General features: G+C 39.5%; 1 protein-coding gene across 2 annotated transcripts in view; it reads right to left on the bottom strand.

Annotated features, from left to right (window-relative positions):
- The window catches only part of ELOVL2 (ELOVL fatty acid elongase 2), an 81949-nt gene that overhangs the window by 9670 nt on the left and 52992 nt on the right, over window positions 1–19287 (bottom strand). The window contains exons 2-4 of one of the 2 annotated variants that reach the window (XM_075213070.1): window positions 12930–12993; window positions 10599–10614; window positions 10310–10497 (exon numbers count right to left, since the gene is read on the bottom strand). In XM_075213070.1, the coding sequence (XP_075069171.1) occupies window positions 10310–10497; window positions 10599–10614; window positions 12930–12962 (237 nt within the window). In that variant the 5' untranslated portion in view covers window positions 12963–12993. The remainder of the gene's footprint in view (window positions 1–10309; window positions 10498–10598; window positions 10615–12929; window positions 12994–19287) is intronic. The other variant, XM_075213071.1, reaches the window with a different exon arrangement.

Raw genomic sequence — 19287 nt, forward strand, 5'->3', positions numbered from 1 at the left:
TTTCTAACCAATTTCCCTGCTCCCAAACCTATTCTAGCCGTAAGTACAACAGGGTTCATTTCTAACAGAGGCAGTGACTCCACAGCTTGGACTACGGAGTGCTTGTGTTCGAGGGAGGCAGTGCTATTGGGGTTTGAAACCTCCCAGATTGTCAAGGACCTTGTGAAGTACTGTTGGGGTGAGTTCTTGGGAACCGTGTGGGTCTCTGGCATGAGGGACCTGCTATGATTAGGAAAATATACTGCACAGATGGGATACGAATTCGGTGGTGGCATGCATTTATGAATGTGTGGATCTGCATTTTCTAGCACACAGGAAACCATAATCCTGAAACATGTTCTGAATATCAATACAAAATTTGCATATTCAGAAAAAGTAGTCTCTTCTGTGTCCTATGAGAATAAAAGAGATGTATCCTGAAAAAGTGTATGAGCTGAATGTAGCTGGCATTTGTCATTGTATTCAGTGGTTGTCGACCTTTGGCACACATCGCATTACTCGTAGATACAGCCAGACTATTTATACGGGGTAGCACTTGTGCGTGAGAAGAATCAAGGGCACTGAACTGTAATGTTGAAGTAAAACATGCTTAAGAATTTCTTTGACTATTCAACCACATTCTAAAAACAAGGATATTACAATAATCTGTTATGTATTTATTTTAATTCTTTGGTTTATTTGAGATTTATTTTAAAAAATATCATATTTAGTGCAAGTGGAAAAGCCTTATATAAGATGCAGCCTAAACATACATTCTGCAGAGAGCATATCCATGCAATAGCTATCCCTCAATTGGATCAGATCACACTTTATGTAGTTGAGTAAAGCTGTCTAGGAGAATTCTACAGTCTGTAGAATGCAGAATTTAGGGACATTTGCGTAGCGTTTCTTGCATGAAATAGCTGTGCGCATGCTCAGAAAAGGACCTTACACCAATATACGCAATTGCATGCAATTCATGTCCGAACGCAAATAACAGTTCACACTGCCTACGACTTGAGAGGCGGAACGGGGAAGTAAAAGAGTGGACTAACGTAGGCCACGACGCAGATCCTGGCGACTGAAGTCCCGAGTTTCTTGAAAGTACGCTTGGTGTCATCCATGTCATTTACACCCACTACAGGTCAGGTGTAAATGCAAACTCATAGTGATAACTGACAAGGCATAGTCTTTCAATTAAAAAGTACAAGTATGAATGCCATAAGCTAGCACAGGACATGTGTATACAAGTAATACAAAATGCATTGTATGAACAGTATGCACTGCAAGCATCTTTATTTACTGTAGAAAAAAACGAAATTATTTTTTAGGAATGATTATACAGTTAAGAGTTGTTATTTTATATTAAACATTTTTTTATGTGTTCTGATGTGACTTTTTATTGTACATCGCGTATACTAAAGTGTGTTATGTGTGTCTACGTACGGCAAGTACTGTTTAGCCAGAGCGTACTTCCAACCAGATATGTTTAGATTTGAATAGAATCAGAACTACCCGTTTTTAAACTGCAAGTTGCGTTCGGACTTGAATCAGGCCCGGAGAGTGGTGCTGGTGGGAAACTGAATGTATAAAAAGCTTATTGCTTAAGTTCTAGAATATATTTACCATAAATAATTTGGGTACATGTCCTGGAGGCCTCAATAAAAATTCAAAAAGTGCTAACTAGAAATGTGTATGTAGAAAGGACCTGATTGGACAGGAGCGTCCAATAAGGTGATTTCTACACGGCCCCTTTAATATTTTATGGTTTGTGATGGCACTTCCATCAGAGCCATTAGATAGAATTCTGGTGGGGTCCCCCATTTAGAAGCAAGAACTAGAGATGAAACCGCCTGGTTAGATTCAAGGTCATCTAATAAGTTGAGCTTTCAGTGCACACCTTTTCAGCACCTGCCAAGACTAAGGAGACACACCAGGTAACTTCCAACGTTTTCTAACCAATCGTCAGGCTCCAGTGAGCTTCAATTACAGAGCACAGTGCTTTTATTTGACAGCTATGGTTGTAGGCAACAGCACCAACGTGATTCATTTTATTTACCCATTCTTTAAGTGTTTATCTACCTGCAGCATGTATTTCTCTATATGCTTGTAAGCAGATATATATTTGACTCATTTTATTTTTATGCAAACAGATGGTGCAATATACAGCATATTTATCTGCAAACCACTATAAATGTTATCAGCACTTTCAGTATCCCCCATACAGTTTATTCTTTACCTCCAGTACCACATTCTGAACGCAAGTTTTCTATCTGTGTCCAATATAGGTTTATTTTCCACGATTCTTGTTAGAAAATGTGTTATATTTATGACTTTAGAGATATTTTAGTAAAACCTTATTACTTAAAAAACACATCTAGGCAGTGATTTAGAGAGGTAAATTGAGTGGAATATTGTTACATTAGTTTTACTTTGACGTTTCAAAATACAAGTGATGTGGATACTCTTACAAACAGCAATGAAATAGATTCTTATCTTTGGTGATAAGTTATTTCAGAGAATATCAGATATTTTCATGGCAGTTTCAGTGTTCATATAATATGTTTGAACAACATCTATTACTTCTCTTCTTCGATCTTACTTCAGTTATAGATTACACTGTCACAGGTCACCTTGGAGTTACTTGATCTGTATAAAAGAAAGTGGCCTTTGCGCTCAAAGATGAATTAAACGTTAATGTGTTCTCTGGCATATGGGTCATTTCTGGACATGCGCAGAGCAGTTTAACACAAAATACAGCACATATCAGCATTTACGTTCCTTAATGATTGAAAGCCAATGTCCCCTGCTTTTCTTTTCCCCTTCCTTCAAACCTTTGCATAGCTATACAGCTGGTAACATTAATAGCAGTAAAGGTAGGATTTGAAAGACAGTCCCCAAAGTGATTATCTCAAATTGGGTCAGGCAGCAGGGAACAAGGAGTTTGAGCCAGGTATCTGTGGCTCCTCCATTTTCAAGGTTATGATTCCCCCTCTATTTCTTATGTACACATTTATGAATAAAAGACCAAGGTCAAATAATTCCAAGAAAAATTGTTTTTCGGCTTTGTCTTCCCTCACAGTGTATATTTGTTATAGGGCAGTGTTGGCTAACCTGTGACACTCCAGGTGTTGTGAAACTACAAGTCCCAGCATACCCTTCCAGCAATAAGCTGCTATATATTCGCAAAGCATGATGGGACTTGTAGCTGGAGCTGAAGCCCCGGGACTCTGGGAGGACCAGCCACTGTCGCATCACCTACAATTACCGGTGGCATGAGTCCTATAAGCGCAGGACCGTGCTCTGGTAGGATGCGCTGGGAAGTACTACAGAAAGTACAAGCAATGGGAAAAAAAGGTGTTTGGTAATACCCATTATCTCACTTTGTCTAAACTATTTTATACGCTATTGTGGTGAAGTGACGGATGTCCTCTACCACAGGGCCTGTAATTGATCTCCGTGGCCCTGGCCTCTCTTATTAATATTCCTTCAAGGGACATAGAAAATAAAAATAAAACATTCAGACTCCATATATTACTTCTACTGAACACAGTAACAGTAGTGATCTGCTGGTTATATTGAGACACAATTTAAATGTTATTCTCTTTAAAGCTTTGGAGTTTATGAGAGGAAAATAAATTAAGTGATTTTCACTACTTAACAGAAGTGTGTTTAAAAAGGAATTCTCTCCACTTTATCTGCAGCATGAATTGTCCTTGTACGGAACACTGATGAAATCAATTAACCTCTACAGCCTCCTTCCTGTTAGAAATCCCCATTATTACAGCTCATCTTCTCAGCACTGACCGGAGATGTCCTTGAATGTGACTGGGTTTTTTTTTTACATATAATTGAAGTAAGAGAAAATGGATACTATCTATGGCAGCTCTCCCAGCTCTTATACCTTTGTAACTAGCTGGCGTGTGGAGATCTAGGAGGATTGCCAGCATGGCACAAAACTTAGGATGAGATGAACCATGTACTTAGCTAAGCAAATAATGACAGGGCAATGTATTTTTTCTGCACAGAAGGTGAACTGGGGTCCCACAGTTAGCTGACCTTTTTTTCTATGAAATCATGGCTGGTACTTATAAAGTTCAATAGTAATAAATGAGATGCTATATAGCTTAGTTTTGTGAAATTACGAAGTTTAGTAATGAGTTAAATGTTGATCACAATAATATACTTAATTTGTTTACAACAGTAGAGAAATTAAAAGAAGGAATTGTTTTTTTAGAACAGATTTGTACCAGTTGCACATAGACATCCTCCTCCATTGCCCCTTCATGCTGGGCATCAAGACATGTATTTATGGCCCTGTGCTATTGAAGGAAGCCATGTTCCCATGCTTAATACCATTGACATAGGACTTTGGGTGCTAGTGAAGACAGAGCTTTGCTTTTATTACTGAGGAAAACATCACAATTATTATCGTAGATTTGTAAAGCGCCACAGTGCTCTGCAGTGCCGTACTTTAGGGAAAACAGTACATAAATAAAACAAGGGCATACAAGGACAGCTGTAAGGGTGTATTAGTGTGAATAGTATCATCAGCGATAAGGTAAGCTTTAAAAAAAGAGATGGGTTTTTACAGAGCATCGAAAGATTTGAAGGCTGTGGGAAAGTCTGATTAGGAGTGGTAGGGAATTCCATAAGTGGGGAGCAGCACGGGAGAAGTCTTGTAGGAATGAGTGAGAAGTGGTTACCAGGGATGAAACAAGGTGCAGGTCAGAGGTAGAGCTAAGAGTGCAAGAGGGAAAGTATTTTGATATGAGATTTGAGATGTATTCAGGAGTAGGGTTGTTGAGGGCTTTGTAGATAAGGGTAAGAAATTTGAATTCGATTCTGGAGGACACAGGGAGCCAGTGTAGGGATTTGCAAAGTGGTGCAGTAGATATGGAGCGGTGAGAGAGGAAAATCAGTCTTGCAGTAGTATTTAGGATGGATTGAAGTGTGGATATATGGGTGTCTCAGGAATGCCAGATAGCAGGAGGTTGCAGTAGTCAAGACGGGAGAAGGTGAGAGAGTGGATAAGAGTTTTAGTAGCATGTTGAGTTAGAAAAGGGCGCATTATGGCAATGTTTTTGAGGTGGAATCGACAGGACTGGGAGAGATTGGATGTGAGTAAAAAAGGTGAGGGCAGGTACAAGTGTGACACCAAAGCAGCGGGCTTGGGAGTCTGAGGAAATTGTGGTGGTATTGACAGTGAGGGAGATTTTGAGGGGAGGTGGTGACTCTGGAAGGAGAGAAGATGATAAGCTCTGTTTTGGATATGTTGAGCTTTAGGTAGCATTGGGACATCCATGTGGAGATAGCAAAAAGACAGTTGGTTACATGAGATGGTACAGAAGGGGAGAGGTCAGGGGAAGAGATATAGATTTGGGTGTCATCAGCACAGAGGTGTTTTCGGAGGCCGAATGAGCGAATTAGTGCACCAAGAGGTGCACAATGAAAAATGTAAAGGGCTAAGAACAGAGCTCTGTGGGACTTCATCAGATAGTGGGAGTGGAAAGCCGGATGTGCCAGAGGTAGAAACACTAAAGGAGCAGTGTTATAGGTAGGAAGTGAACCAAGAAAGAACTGTGTCATGAAGGCCAATGGAGAATGTGTAGGAGAAGAGGGTGATCAACAGTGAAAAAAGCAACAAAGCGGTTCACGAGAATGAATAAGGAGAAATGACCCTTAGAGTTTGCAGAAAGTAGATCATCGATCACATTTGTGAGAGCAGTTTCAGTGGAATGTTGGGGACGGAAACATGATTGCAGAGAGTCGAGAATGGAGTGAGAGGAGAGAAAGTGAGACAGGTGTTTGTACACTAATCGCTGAAGTTTGGAGACAAAGGGGAGGAGAGAAATAGGGCAGCAGTTAGAGAGAGGCTGGATCGAGAGATGGTTTCTTTAGAATTGGTGAGATGAGCGCATGTTTGTTAAATGAGGATAGAAATGTGCCAGTGGAAGGGAGCAGAGAAGTTTGGAGAGAATAGGGTAGAGGGGACAGGTTGTAGGTTGAGATGATGAGATCAGTGTAGAGATTTTGTCTTCAGTTACTGGAGAGAATGAATTAAGGGTGAATTGGGGAGTGTAGGTGAAGGTGGGTAGAGTGGGTGAAGTGTGTGGAATTTGGCATGAGGAAATATCTTGTCAAATGGTGTCGATTTTGTCTTTGAAGTAAGTAGCAAAATCACGGGCTGTGAGAGAGGAAGGGGGAGGAGGTGCAGGCGGGCAGATAAGTGAGTTGAAGGTGGCAAAGAGGCAATGTGGGTTAGAATACTGGGTGGATATTAGAGATTTGAAGAATGTTTGTTTAGCAATTGAAAGGGCAGTGCTGTAAGTTGAAAGGATGAATTTATAGTGGAGAATATCGTGAAATGAACAAGACTTCCTCCAGAAGTGTTCTGCAGTGTGGGAGCACTTTTGCAGGTAGCAGGTCAGTTTGGTGTGCCGTGCTTGAGGTTTGGATTTTCAGATACTGTTTGTGGTAGCTGGAGGTGCATTGTCTAAGGTTGAAGTGAGTGTTTTGTTGTAGAAAGAGGCAGCCTGTTTAGGGCACGACAATGCAGACAATGGAGAAAATAGTTGTTTTAGTGAAAATGAGAAATGGATTGGGTTAGGTATTGTTGTGTACATGTGGATTTGGGTGCAGGGTGAGGGCAAGAGGCAAGGTGAGGCTGAAGGAAAGGAGCTTGTTGTGGGAGAGTGGGAATGCTAAGTTGGTGAGATGGAGCAGTAGTGGGAGAATACAAGGTCAAGGGAGTTTCCATCACAGTGGGTGGGAGATGAGGTCCACTGGGAGAGACCAAAGGAAGAAGTAAGTGAAAGATGTTTAATGGTAGAAGAGACAGTGAGATTAAAAATGTCAATGTTGAAATTGCCTAGTATGAGAGTAGGCATGTCAAAGGATAGGAAATAAGTGAGACAGGCCGTAAAGTTGTCAAGAAATTAGGAAGATGGACCTGGGGGGTGATAAATGACAGCAACATGAAGGAGGATAAAATAGATGAATACTGTGGACTTCAAAGGAAGAGAATGAGAGTGAGAGTTCAGAGGTTATGACTTGGAAGGTGTAACTTGGAGAAAGTAGAATGCCTACTCTACCACCTTGTCTGTTTCCGGATCTGGGGGTATGGCTGAGAGAGTCCCCCATAGGAGAGAGCTGCAGGGGATATAGTGCCAGAGGAGACAAGTTTCAGTAATGGTGAGGAGGTTAAGGGATTTAGAAATGAAGGGATGCAAGTTTGTTACAAACAGATCTGGCATTCCATAGTGCACAGGTGAAAGGAAGAGAGGGTAGTCGAGATATGTGGATAAGGTTGGCAAGATTGCAAGTACAGGGTGGAGCGGGAAGCATGAGCTGAGAATGGAAATTGTACAGGGTCCAGGGTTAGGTGAGATGAAACCAGCACCCATTAGAAGGAGCAGAGTGAGGAAGAGGATATGTGAGGGGGATTTGTGGGTGTGAGGTTTATTTCTGTTTATGTAGGCTGGTGAGTGTGGTGGATGCAAGAGACAAAACAGTTCATGTGTGCAGACTAGTGAGGAGGGAAGTAGTGAAGAGGAAATCATAATAGGGGAGGGAGAAAACATCATGATGGAGAAAGAAGAGAAGTTTGAAGAGAAGTGTGGTGATAGTGAATAGAAGAGAGTGTAAATTGAGTAGGTGTATAAATATTACAGTACTGACATTAAAAATATCCTGAGCAATACTAAGGGCTAGATTTACTAAGCTGCGGGTTTGAAAAAGTGGGGATGTTGCCTATAGCAACCAATCAGATTCAAGCTGTCATTTTGTAGAAGGTACTAAATAAATGAAAGCTAGAATCTGATTGGTTGCTAGAGGCAACATCCCCACTTTTTCAAACCCGCAGCTTAGTAAATCTAGCCCCAAGTCTTTGTACTACTCCATAATACTTTAAAATGTTAGCACAAATAGATCTTATAACATTTATTAGATTTTTTTCTTACTTACATTATTCTTAAACTTGATCTGAAAGGGTGTATTAAGTGCGTGCTATTAAAAGATTATCTGACTACTTTGCAATTAGAACACTGAGTGCTTATATATTTCTATGCACTTTATCTGCCTTCTTTTCCCATCATATAAAAAAGTATAGAATGTTCTAAGTGTTACTCGAACAAAAGAATATTGAATTAAGACAGACCCAGAGGTCACTTCACTGTGAAACAAATGTTCAACCAATAGATGCATTTTAAATGGAAAGCCTTTTATGCAACACAGAAATGGAACACATTGAGCCATTTTGTCCTGTGTGCTGTTCAAGTTATGTTTGTCACAAAGGCACAGCGAGATCTTTGGAAATGTCATTTCTGCATAACTCAGCCACACACAGAGTACTGTACTGTACTGTAAAATGAGAACTCTGCATCGAAAGCAAAAAAATGTCCAATGTTTGAATCACATTGCTCACGAAAAAGATATTTCATACCATGAAGATCCTTCAAATCTATATGAAATTAGCATTTTTTATTAGAAGAGTGATATTGTCTTAATATTTATTTGCATGATTGTTGTTGCCTTGTTTAAAGTTTGCTATTTGTTAGCTATTTCCTGTCATTTTTAGTCTCTTTAAAATCAGCAACGGCAACATACTTACTAAACTCTACTAGCTAATAAAATATACTTAAAACAGTTTTCATAACTAAACAACTAGTAGAATAAAAACAACATACTTGTTCTAATGAAACAGACTACCATGTCCGATAACATTTAATTTTACATATTTTTGAAATCTTAACAGTGGTTAATCAATAAAGATGGTCTTCCTTGAGACAAGATTTACCAAGGTGAATATCAAGCATTTTTAGGTGTTCAGACTCATTTTTACTGTTATACACAGATAAAACTCATATCTTGCACTACACACTTACATAAACAATGCCTTTCACACATTTATATCGATTCGGTTTTGTAAAGCTAGAGTTTTGATTTGGCAAAGTCTAATTCAAATGTGAAATTCATACGTACTGCATAAGATGCTGAAATTTGTACATTTCTATTTTTGACATTTATAGCTTTCCTAATAAATCCACCTGATTGCATTAGCATTTGTAGACACAGGTGGAGTGAGATTACTTGAGGAAAATCATATGATACATGGCGGCGTAGAGAAAATGCATGGTACTGCACTGCATTCAGTGTACCCAACTATGTACTGCAGGCATTACACAACATCATACAACAATTGCATATGAATACAAGGGCATTGCATAAATATAACTTGAATACAGTATGCAAGGATGATTCATGGGACCACAGCCTGCAGGTCCCTTAAGAGCTTACAATCTGGGTCATAGGAAAGACATTAAGAAACAAGTATAAGTCATGTGCATAAGAGTGGGAACGTAGAACATCTAGGACAAATATTAACACAAATCTGAAGGCGATTAAGAAGGTGAAAATTGATTATAAGGAGTGATTTTATTCTCTGTCAGATCTACAAATTGACATTATTGGGCAAATAAAAAATTTAGCTGTAAACAACATTTGTAAACACAACAAAAAAAAAAGTTTTTGCTTAAATGGGAAAATTGCTAATGCAGTCTAAATAGTTTTTTGTCTTCGTGGTCATTTTTAATGGTTGGGTCTGCAATTTAATGTTCTCCAGAATAAGTCATTTAAAGGTTTGATTTTAATGTGAGAAGCATTAGAAAAAGTTACAAGTTTTTAAAAATGACAAATTTTAAAGTCTACGGGCCTGATTCATTAAGGATCTTAACTTAAGAAACTTCTTAATTAAGCCTCCTGGACAAAACCATGTTACAATGCAAGGGGTGCAAATTATTATTCTGGTTTGCACATAACTTAAATACTGACTGTTTTTTCATGTAGCACACAAATACTTGATAGCTTATTTGTACACTGAAATTTAAAGTTGATATTTGTGTGCTACATGAAAAAACAGTCAATATTTAACTTATGTGCAAAACAGAATACTAATTTGCACCCCTTGCATTGTGACATGGTTTTGTCCAGGAGACTTAAATAAGAAGTTTCTTAAGTTAAGATCCTTAATAAATCAGGCCCTACATTTCTGTACGACAAACTCATGGATATTCCAGCAGGTAAAACTTAATTTGCCATCTTCTAAAAACAGATAAAGTAACAAATACACTTTATTAATTTGGGAGTAAAGCATATAGATTTATTTATGTATTTGTGTGAATTCAGCCAAATATCAGGAGACAAGTGAATTAAATAAATGTAACTCTTTGAAAGAGAGAAGCACTTTGTATTTTATTCCCCACTTGAAAGTAAGCTACTTAAGTCTAACAAAGCATCTAATAATATAAAAAGATATATAATAGACACTCACCTCTATCAACATGTACAAGGAAAGCAAAGTGACTGCGAAATTGTAAACAATTAAGTGACCTTTGAGAGAGAATGCAGGCCTGTTCTTCATATAGTTAGTCCCCAACCATATGGAAATTAAATAGAGGATAGTCAATGAAATGGTGGGAAGGCAGGAGTCCAATAGGAACCATCCTCTAACCCTTGGATCTGGAAAGGTGAAACAGTCATTAGAACCCAGTATACAAAGAATATCATGTTAATTACAAGCCCGATGATTACAAGTTCTAGAATGTGTATTTCATCCTTACCATGTAAAACAATCATCTGCACAATGCAATTAGAAACAGATAATTAAATAGGATTCATAGAACAGTGTGTATATATAGAATATAAAAACATTGGTGGGACGGTTTTATTTTATTACTGAAATGCTTTAGTTGTGCCTTAGCACCTCACGTAAAGGGAGGTACCGCAAAATAGCAGTCTTGTTATTAGCAGGCCATGGCTCCCACTACCTGTAGCCTGAGTTTCAAACAACCAGCTATAGCTACATTAAGTTCTGGTTTCTCAGTAATTGGAAACGGGCACAAGAGTTTGAATTCACATATACAGGGATGAGAACTTACAGGAGACATCGTTGTCCTTGCTACTGACAACATCTGTGGCAGCTGGTCAGTAATGGTTGAGCTTTTAGCACCAACAAAACTTTCCTTCTATCCGATCAGCAGTGAGTTATATTTCACTTCTGCTGGTCTGTTTTTCATCATTGTACCCAAACCACATGGACTGACTTTTCAATCAGAATCCAACCAGTAAGCGTTAAACCTTCTTCTACCCAATAAGCAGTGGCAGATCTTCCCCCAACACTCATAAGCAAAACTGTGTGCCTCTATGGCCATATGGAACGTTGGTATGAAAAATACTGAGGTCATTTGTAACATTCATTTAAGTTTAATTGTAAACATATTTAATTAATAGAGATTTGCAGATAAAACCTCTTTACTGTAAACATAGTTTTTGATCAGTTATTTTTTAAGTTTCAACTTTTTGTCTTTAAATTGTTTACAGTCATCCCATGTTTATATACCTAGCACCTACATTGTGCCACTTTTCTTGTTCTGCATGTTGTCTTCTAATATTGATCCTGCAACAATTTTAAAAAAGATGACTGATTTGATCAATATTCCTTTCTTGAACATTAACTTGGCTACGATTTGTGTGGGGAAGGACAGAATATCAAATTTTTATGACATTGCAGAATCTGCCTCAAAGGGAAAACAAATTCATAAATACTCAATGAGGTGGAAAGGAATCTTTCCCATGAGCATTACCACAAAGATTTATTAACAATGTTTAGCCATCTACTCTATTAAAGAGAATGGGCCAGCTTCCACCGTACCTCGCAGTTGTCCTGCATAGTACATTAAGTGCTCCCTCCTGAGCGTATGGGGAAAGCCAGTATTTAATAAAAGAAATAAAAAACAATAGAGCACAAGATGACCAGTTCTTTTTAGGAACCGAGATAAATCAAATTTAAAGTAATTAATTAAATCTATGTTGATCAATTGTTTGAAAATATATAAACCAGAGGTAGAAAACGTCTATATGAAAGCACGGTGGCTAAGTGGTTAGCACTTCTGCCTTACAGCACTGGGGTCATAAGTTTCATTCCCGACCCGACTGTTAGGGAATGTAGACTGTAAGCCCCAATGGGGCAGGGACTGATGTGAGTGAGTTCTCTGTACAGCGCTGCGGAATTAGTGGCACTATATAAATAAATAGTAATAATAATAGATGCTGTATGAACTGGATTAGATAACTAATTCATGTCCTAAAGTTAAGATATTTTGGGGATACAAGGGACCAGGGGAGGGCTGGCAGATTTTAGCCCAGGGGGGCAAAACTTGACTCAGCAGTCTATTTTAATGGAATAAAAATGCAGGTGGCCCACTATGGGGGGGCAGATACCCCCTGCCCCCCAGCCCAGCCTGCCCCTGCAAGGGATACATACTGTAGTTGTTAATCCAGGATATATGATTGCATAGAGGTGAATTTGACATCGTAGGCTTCCTGCACTTCACTTCACTACTTTTCTTGCTTACCGTTAGGCACCTTCCATTATATAACTCTCAATATATGAAGTCCCGCTTGTCTACATTCTCTTCCTCACATCATGACAATGCCTATATGTCACCTGCAGCCTTAATGTAGTCACACAACGCCAGGGGCTGGCTGGGCTGGGGTGGAGGGAGGCAACTGTCCCCCGGGCTGGTCCCAAAATGGATTACCTTGGGCTGGGTCACTGGGCCAACTGCATTTTTTTTTTTCTTTAAAATAGGCTGCTGAGTCCAGTCTAAAATTTGCCAGCCTTCCCCTGCACAGCGCTGCTGTGAACACTGCTGATCTGATTAGCTGAAAGTTGTTCTAGCCCTGCCCACTTCAATGGGTACACACAGAGGATCAAGAGATGATAAACCAATACAACTAAAATATATTGCTACAAATGATCTTACAAATATTTCACTGTATAATATTACAAAACTATTCTCCTTTTCAGTAATATAGAGGTGTTCTCCTTATGGCAAGTCAAAATTTGATCCGATTTCACACAAAAATACCACAAATTAAAATCTACTCACCTCTCGGCCCAAACATATAATCCACAAATGCATTCACTTCACGGTCTAGCGTTTGTATGTGTTCCTGGAAGAAAAACAGCAAGAAATTAAAAAGCAGTAAGTATTAAAAGTCTAAAAGACTATTTGTGTAAAAGTTTTACTTAAACTATTTGGCATTGCCTGTAAAAATACTACCAGTTTGCAAAGAGAAGAACCACAAGCAGTATAATATCACCAAGAAATTATTATATTTCTGCCCATTAATTTTCAAACTGTGCCCCCCTCCTTGATATATCAGTATATGGTTTTGTGAAATGTCTCTGATTCCAAGATGCAGTCCCTATTTTTGCCCGATTCGTCCTTAGAAATTTCTGCCCCTCAAGTTATATGGTCAAAATGCAAGTTACTTTATAAATGCTGTATAAGTGACCTGTTAATGAATGTGTCTGAAATACAAAAGTAGCACTCAATTGAGATTATTGTTTATTTAATTTGTCATTTAGAATATGTATACCTATTTGTTGCATGATTGCATTACTTAGACTGGCAGAACTCAAACTTATATATAACTATTTAGTGCTATAACTGTGCCAGTTTTAAGGGGCACATGTGCTGGGTTGTTGCAGTCTATATGCTATAATGTTTGGAAGCTAAAATAAGCCTTATTTAAACATATAATGAAGGTGATAAGAGCTTACACAATCATGAAGGATATTAAGATAAACTATAAAACATGTACCTAACACAGACATATCAGTCATGTATATAATATGAAACAAAAATATAATATAAAATAATTTTATACATTTGTTACATGGGATAACAAAATAATGATAAAAATGTAAGACTAATTAGTCATGCAAAGCAATATCATATCCTCGCATAAGGGAACTTCCTAATTAGACCATTTCAGGACTGACATACACCATCCAGCTAATTTTCAAGCAACAAAAAGAACAAAACCCACATTATTGCTATAATATCAACAAGCTAGCAATGCAGAAAATGCAAGGGTGTACTGCCAACCCCTCCCCCCAACTTCAGTTCTTCATTGGTAATAGTAGTAGGTTAATTGGCTGCTATCAAAATTGACCATAGTCTCTCTCTCTCTCTGTGTGTGTTAGGGAATTTAGACTGTAAGCTCCAATGGGGCAGGGACTGATGTGAATGAGTTCTCTGTACAGCGCAGCGGAATCAGTGGCGCTATATAAATAAATGGTGATGATGATGATAGTGTTTCCCACATCATCATCACCATTTATTTATATAGCGCCAGCAAATTCCGTGGCGCTTTACAATTGGGAACAAACTTTAATAAAACAATACTGAGTAATATATACAGACTGAGAGGTAACAGAACCCTGCTCCCACATTTGCATCTTATAACCATTACAGCAAGTGTGTGGCTACCTTTATTAGTCATGTCATAAAACATTAGTGTTAAAATGGGCCCTAGGAAGAAAAGTAATGCTGCCACTGAAAGATGTAGGGAAAATCTAGCAGCACAAGTGCATCAATTTTCGATGGTCATCCATGTGCTTGAATGACATCATAGAATCAGTTTGTTCTCTTTGCACTCTGACATCAATTATTTCAGCTCAGCTTTGACTACACAAACTCATTTGCAAGGACAATTATGACTTTTGCTGCAGTAAGTTTGCTTGTTAGAGAGGACAGTTGTATTATTTGGCAGTCTTTATATTAAGCATTTCAACATCTTTTGTTCACATTTAAAAAAGTGACTATGTAGATCAGTGTTGGGCAACTGTATACACTTCTGAGGCCACATGACGTGGCCCTCTAACGTTCAAAAGAGCCACACATAACTCTTTATCTCAGTAAGAAGTTAAAATACATTTAATCGCAGAAAGAGACACATATCTGAAATAACATATCAGCGGCCATTTTAAACAAGTTGTCACGAACGCCCAGTCTGTCTCAGACAGCAATCTGAACAGATGGCCATGTCCGGAGTCACTGTAGTCACTTACCAATGAAAACACCTTTTCTGCCACCATTAAGTATTTACTATGGCGTCCTTGCATTCACCAAAACCACTTATTAATGTTTCACACTTAAACCACATTCACATGTAGCATGAGCTTAACTTGACTTCGTAAATTCACAAAGAATCATGGAGAATATGCTAGATTAAATATATTTAACCCGAAAAATATTTCCAAGGCTTAGTTACAAAACAATTAATAACAAGACCTATAAAATAAGTTGCACAAATAAAACACTAGTCACTAGTTTAAGACTTGGCATGAGAGGAGTATACTTTGAGAAGGATGGCACACTTCATCTAGATACAGGGGTCTCCTCTTTAGAAATGCACACATCACTGTCTAAGTAGAAATGCTCAGGCTCAGTTCCCTGAGAACCGAACACACCCAAACTTAGCAGATCCGAGTACTTTCGCGCACTTTCGGAATTGAAAACGAGGCAAAACGTCATTGTTACGTAGTCATTTTGGACTCTATAAGTAACTCTCTCCACGGCGATCTAGCATCATTTCACAGAGGGACACAGAAGGGGTAGCACAGTCTGTAGAGCAGTTGGGCAGCGTCATAGGTAGACTAGAACGAGGATGGGGTAGCAGTATTCTCCAAAGTCTACAGTGATCTGCAGTCACATTGTACTGTGTTATATAGGTAACACACAAAGAGGAGAGCTCCATTGCTAATTGTCATTGCTGAAATACAAATACTAGGGCTGGCAGGCTTGGAGTAAATCTTCAGTCACATTGTACGGTGCTATATAGGTAACACACAAAGAGAAGAGCTCCATTGCTCCACTGCTAATTGTCATTGCTGAAATACAAATACTAGGGCTGGCAGGCTTGGTGTAAATCTGCAGTCAAATTGTACGGTGTTATATAGGTTACAGACAAAGAGGAGAGCTCCATTGCTAATTGTCATTGCTGAAATACAAATACTAGGGCTGGCAGGCTTGGTCTTCTGAATTTGCAACCAAAGTGTACGGTGTTATCAAAATGCATTCACAGCAGTACACACAAGAGCAGGAGCACCAAGCAGCTGCTGGCACCAGTCATGATGATCGTAATCTCTCTACGTCATCTGGTAAAGCCTATGTTAAAGTGCAGAGTGTTTGCAAGTCAGGGAAACCAAAATGTAAAAAACAAAATTGCCAACATGCCATTCTACACACGCAGTGGCAAGGAAAGAATGAGGCCTTCCCCTTTCTCTATGAGTACTAGTTCTGCAACTGTTACTGAGGCATCTTCTTGTAAGTTCAGTCGTGACCAAGCAAGACCTTGTCATTCGGACTCCAATAGTGCTGTAGATATACTTTTACGTGTAAAAACCGAGCTGGGAGAAAACAGTAAGGCATTAGAAGAAACTGTATCTTCAGATTCAGAAATGACACAAATCCTTGAGGAGAGTCTATCCATGAGTGCTATGTGTAATCCTGACCATTCTGATAGTGTACCCATAAAGAAGGCCCCTTTCAGCATTTCTGCAGATGTGTGCCTGAACAGCCCAAGTGTAGCCGGTGATACACAAATTGAGGAAGCAACAGCTTGAGGGGGATATTTATGTAGCCGACGTGGGCGCTAATGAGGATGATGTTGTTTGTGTAGGTCCTGCACCGGTTGAAACAGTTCTTGCACGTGATAAGAAGAAGGCCATTGTCATGCCTGGACATAGGACCAAAAAATCCACCTCTTATGTGTGAAATTGTTTTTACCAAAATCTTGACAACAGTTGTCTAGCCATTTGTAGTGTTTGTAAAGCCACAGTCAGTAGAGGGAGGGACCTTAACCATCTAGGAATCTCATTCATGTTACGTTCATGGCAAGCTGTTGGGAAAACCAGAAACTTATGCTAAAAAAATACCAACAAGCAGTCCATCATCAGCTAGGTCCCTTCTCTCACCTACATCCCGATGCCTGCAATCTACACCCACAACGCCATCCTCATCAATATCCTCAGTAGCGATCGGAGTTAGTCCTGCATCCAAGTTGGTAAGGCTAGATGCCTCCTCCACTATCCTGGATTCCTCAAAAGAATTCTTGAGTGTGAGTCCCACTGCTGCTGCTGCTGCTGCTGGGGGTGAATCTTCATCCCGGAAGCAGACCAAGAAGAAGACTACTAGTAGTTTACAACCATTGACTGTTAAACAATCCTTTGCAAGAGGAAGAAAGTATGAAAGCTGTCACCCAGTTGCAAAGCGGATCACAGACGCCATGGCAACTATGCTAGTATTAGATCTGCGTCCCATATCCACTATTAATGCAGTTGGTTTTAGACAGTTACTTGAGGTCTTGTATCCCCGTTACCAAATTCCATCACGCACCATTTCATTAGAAAAGCTATTCCTCGCCTCTACCAGAAGGTGAGGAAAAAATTCATTATTGGCCTACAAAATGCCATTCTACACACTGTACACTTAACCACAGATATGTGGAGAAGCGGAACTGGGCAGACTAAAGATTATAGGACTGTGACAGCCCACTGGGTTGGTGATTCGCCTTTACCAGCAGGAACAGCTGCAGCATGTACCCTAGGATGTCACATTTGTCAGAGGCAGGATACTCTGTGTAACACCGGCTTCATTAAGAGGCATACAGCTGACAATCTGTTGCAAAAACTAAGGGATGTCATTGCAACATGGCTTTTCTCGCTTGGACTCTGCTCAGGATATGTCATTTCTGATAACGCCACCAATATTGTGAGAGCATTACAGCTGGGTGATTTCCCTCACATTCCCTGTTTATCTCACACAATCAACTTGGTGGTCCAGAGCTTTTTAAAAAATGACAGGGAAGTGCAGGAGATGCTGTCTATGGCCAGTAAAATATCTGGACATTTCCGACATTCAGCGTCAGTGTGTAGGAGATTGCAGCAGCTACAAGAGAAATTAAATTTGCCCTGATACCAACTGAAGCAAGAGGTGGTGACAAGGTGGAATTCCACCTTGTATATGCTTCTGCGGATGAACAGCGAAAAGCTATCCACGCTTACTCCACAAGCCATGACATTGGGATAGGAGGAGGGATGTATTTTAGTCAAGAGCAGTGAAGAATACTTTCCGTGTTATGCAAGGTGCTGAAACCATTTGAAGTAGTTACCTGTGAAGTGAGTTCAGACACTGCTAGCTTGAGTCAAGTGATTCCCTTAATTAGACTATTGGAAAAGCAGCTTGAGAAACTGAAGGAGGAGATGAAACAAAGCAATTACGCTAAGTATGTTGGACTTGTAAATCAAGCACTATATTCGCTTTGCTAGGATCCAAGAGTTATCAAAATCTTGAAATCGAATCACTACATTTTGGCGACTGTGCTTGATCCTTGGTTTAAGGTGCTATGTCTTCTCTTTGTTTCCAACTGACCCCAATCTGAAGAGATGCAAGGAGCTCCTGGTGAGCAATAAGACAGCTCAAGAGTTACGTGACAGGACGGCTTCTCCTCCTTCAGTTTCTCACTCAACTGCTGCTATGAAAAAACTTTGCTTTCCCAAGAGACCCAGGGATGATGCAGATGACTCAGCAAAAAATTTTGACATCTGGTCTGGTCAAAAAGAATTGACCAAAAAATGTGACACTTCTGCCGTAACTCCACCTGATCCTACTAACAACATCCAAAGGATGGTGGAGGATTATTTTAACGACAGCATAGAAATATACACATCAGACAGTCTCCTTATATACTGGAAGGAAAAAGAGGGAATTTGGAGACCCATGTACCAACTCGCTTTGCACTGCCCTAGCTGCCCACCCTCCAGTGTGTACTCGGAAAGAGTTTTCAGCACAGCTGGGAACCTTGTCAGCGATCGGCGTAGGGGGCTACTTCCTCAAAATGTGGAAAAGATGATCATAAAAATGAACTTCAAGTTCCATGAGGAAGGCCTTTCCCACCAATTACATAAAAATACTGAGACTTCTGTAATGGTGGATTCCAGCAGTGATGAATTAATAATGTGTGAGGATTATGTAAAACTGATGAGGGTGAGGATGAGGACAACAACATCTTGCCACGGTAGAGTTCATTAAGAACACTGTTACCTTAGGTGCCTTAAGCCCATTGTTACCTTGTTTAGTGGGTGCTCAAACAAACCAAGCACTTAAGCCACAAGGAGTGGCACTTATGTGGCTGAAGTGCTTGATTTGTTAAAGTGTGCATGTCCTTTTTAAGATCCAACATAAGGGTGGGTGGGATGGCACCACTTTTCCTTTCAGCTACCACTGTGTGCCAATATTACCTACATGTGCTATATACTGTTGTGTGCTTAGTAAAAATCTTAGGAACCCATTGATGATGCAGATGACTCAGCACAACATTTTGACATCTGGTCTTGTCTACTGTAAAAGAATTGACAAGAATTAGTGACACCTCTGCTGTAACTCCACCTGATCC

This window comes from Mixophyes fleayi, chromosome 5 (genome assembly GCF_038048845.1).
Source record: "Mixophyes fleayi isolate aMixFle1 chromosome 5, aMixFle1.hap1, whole genome shotgun sequence".
In the NCBI taxonomy this organism is placed as follows: domain Eukaryota; kingdom Metazoa; phylum Chordata; class Amphibia; order Anura; family Limnodynastidae; genus Mixophyes; species Mixophyes fleayi.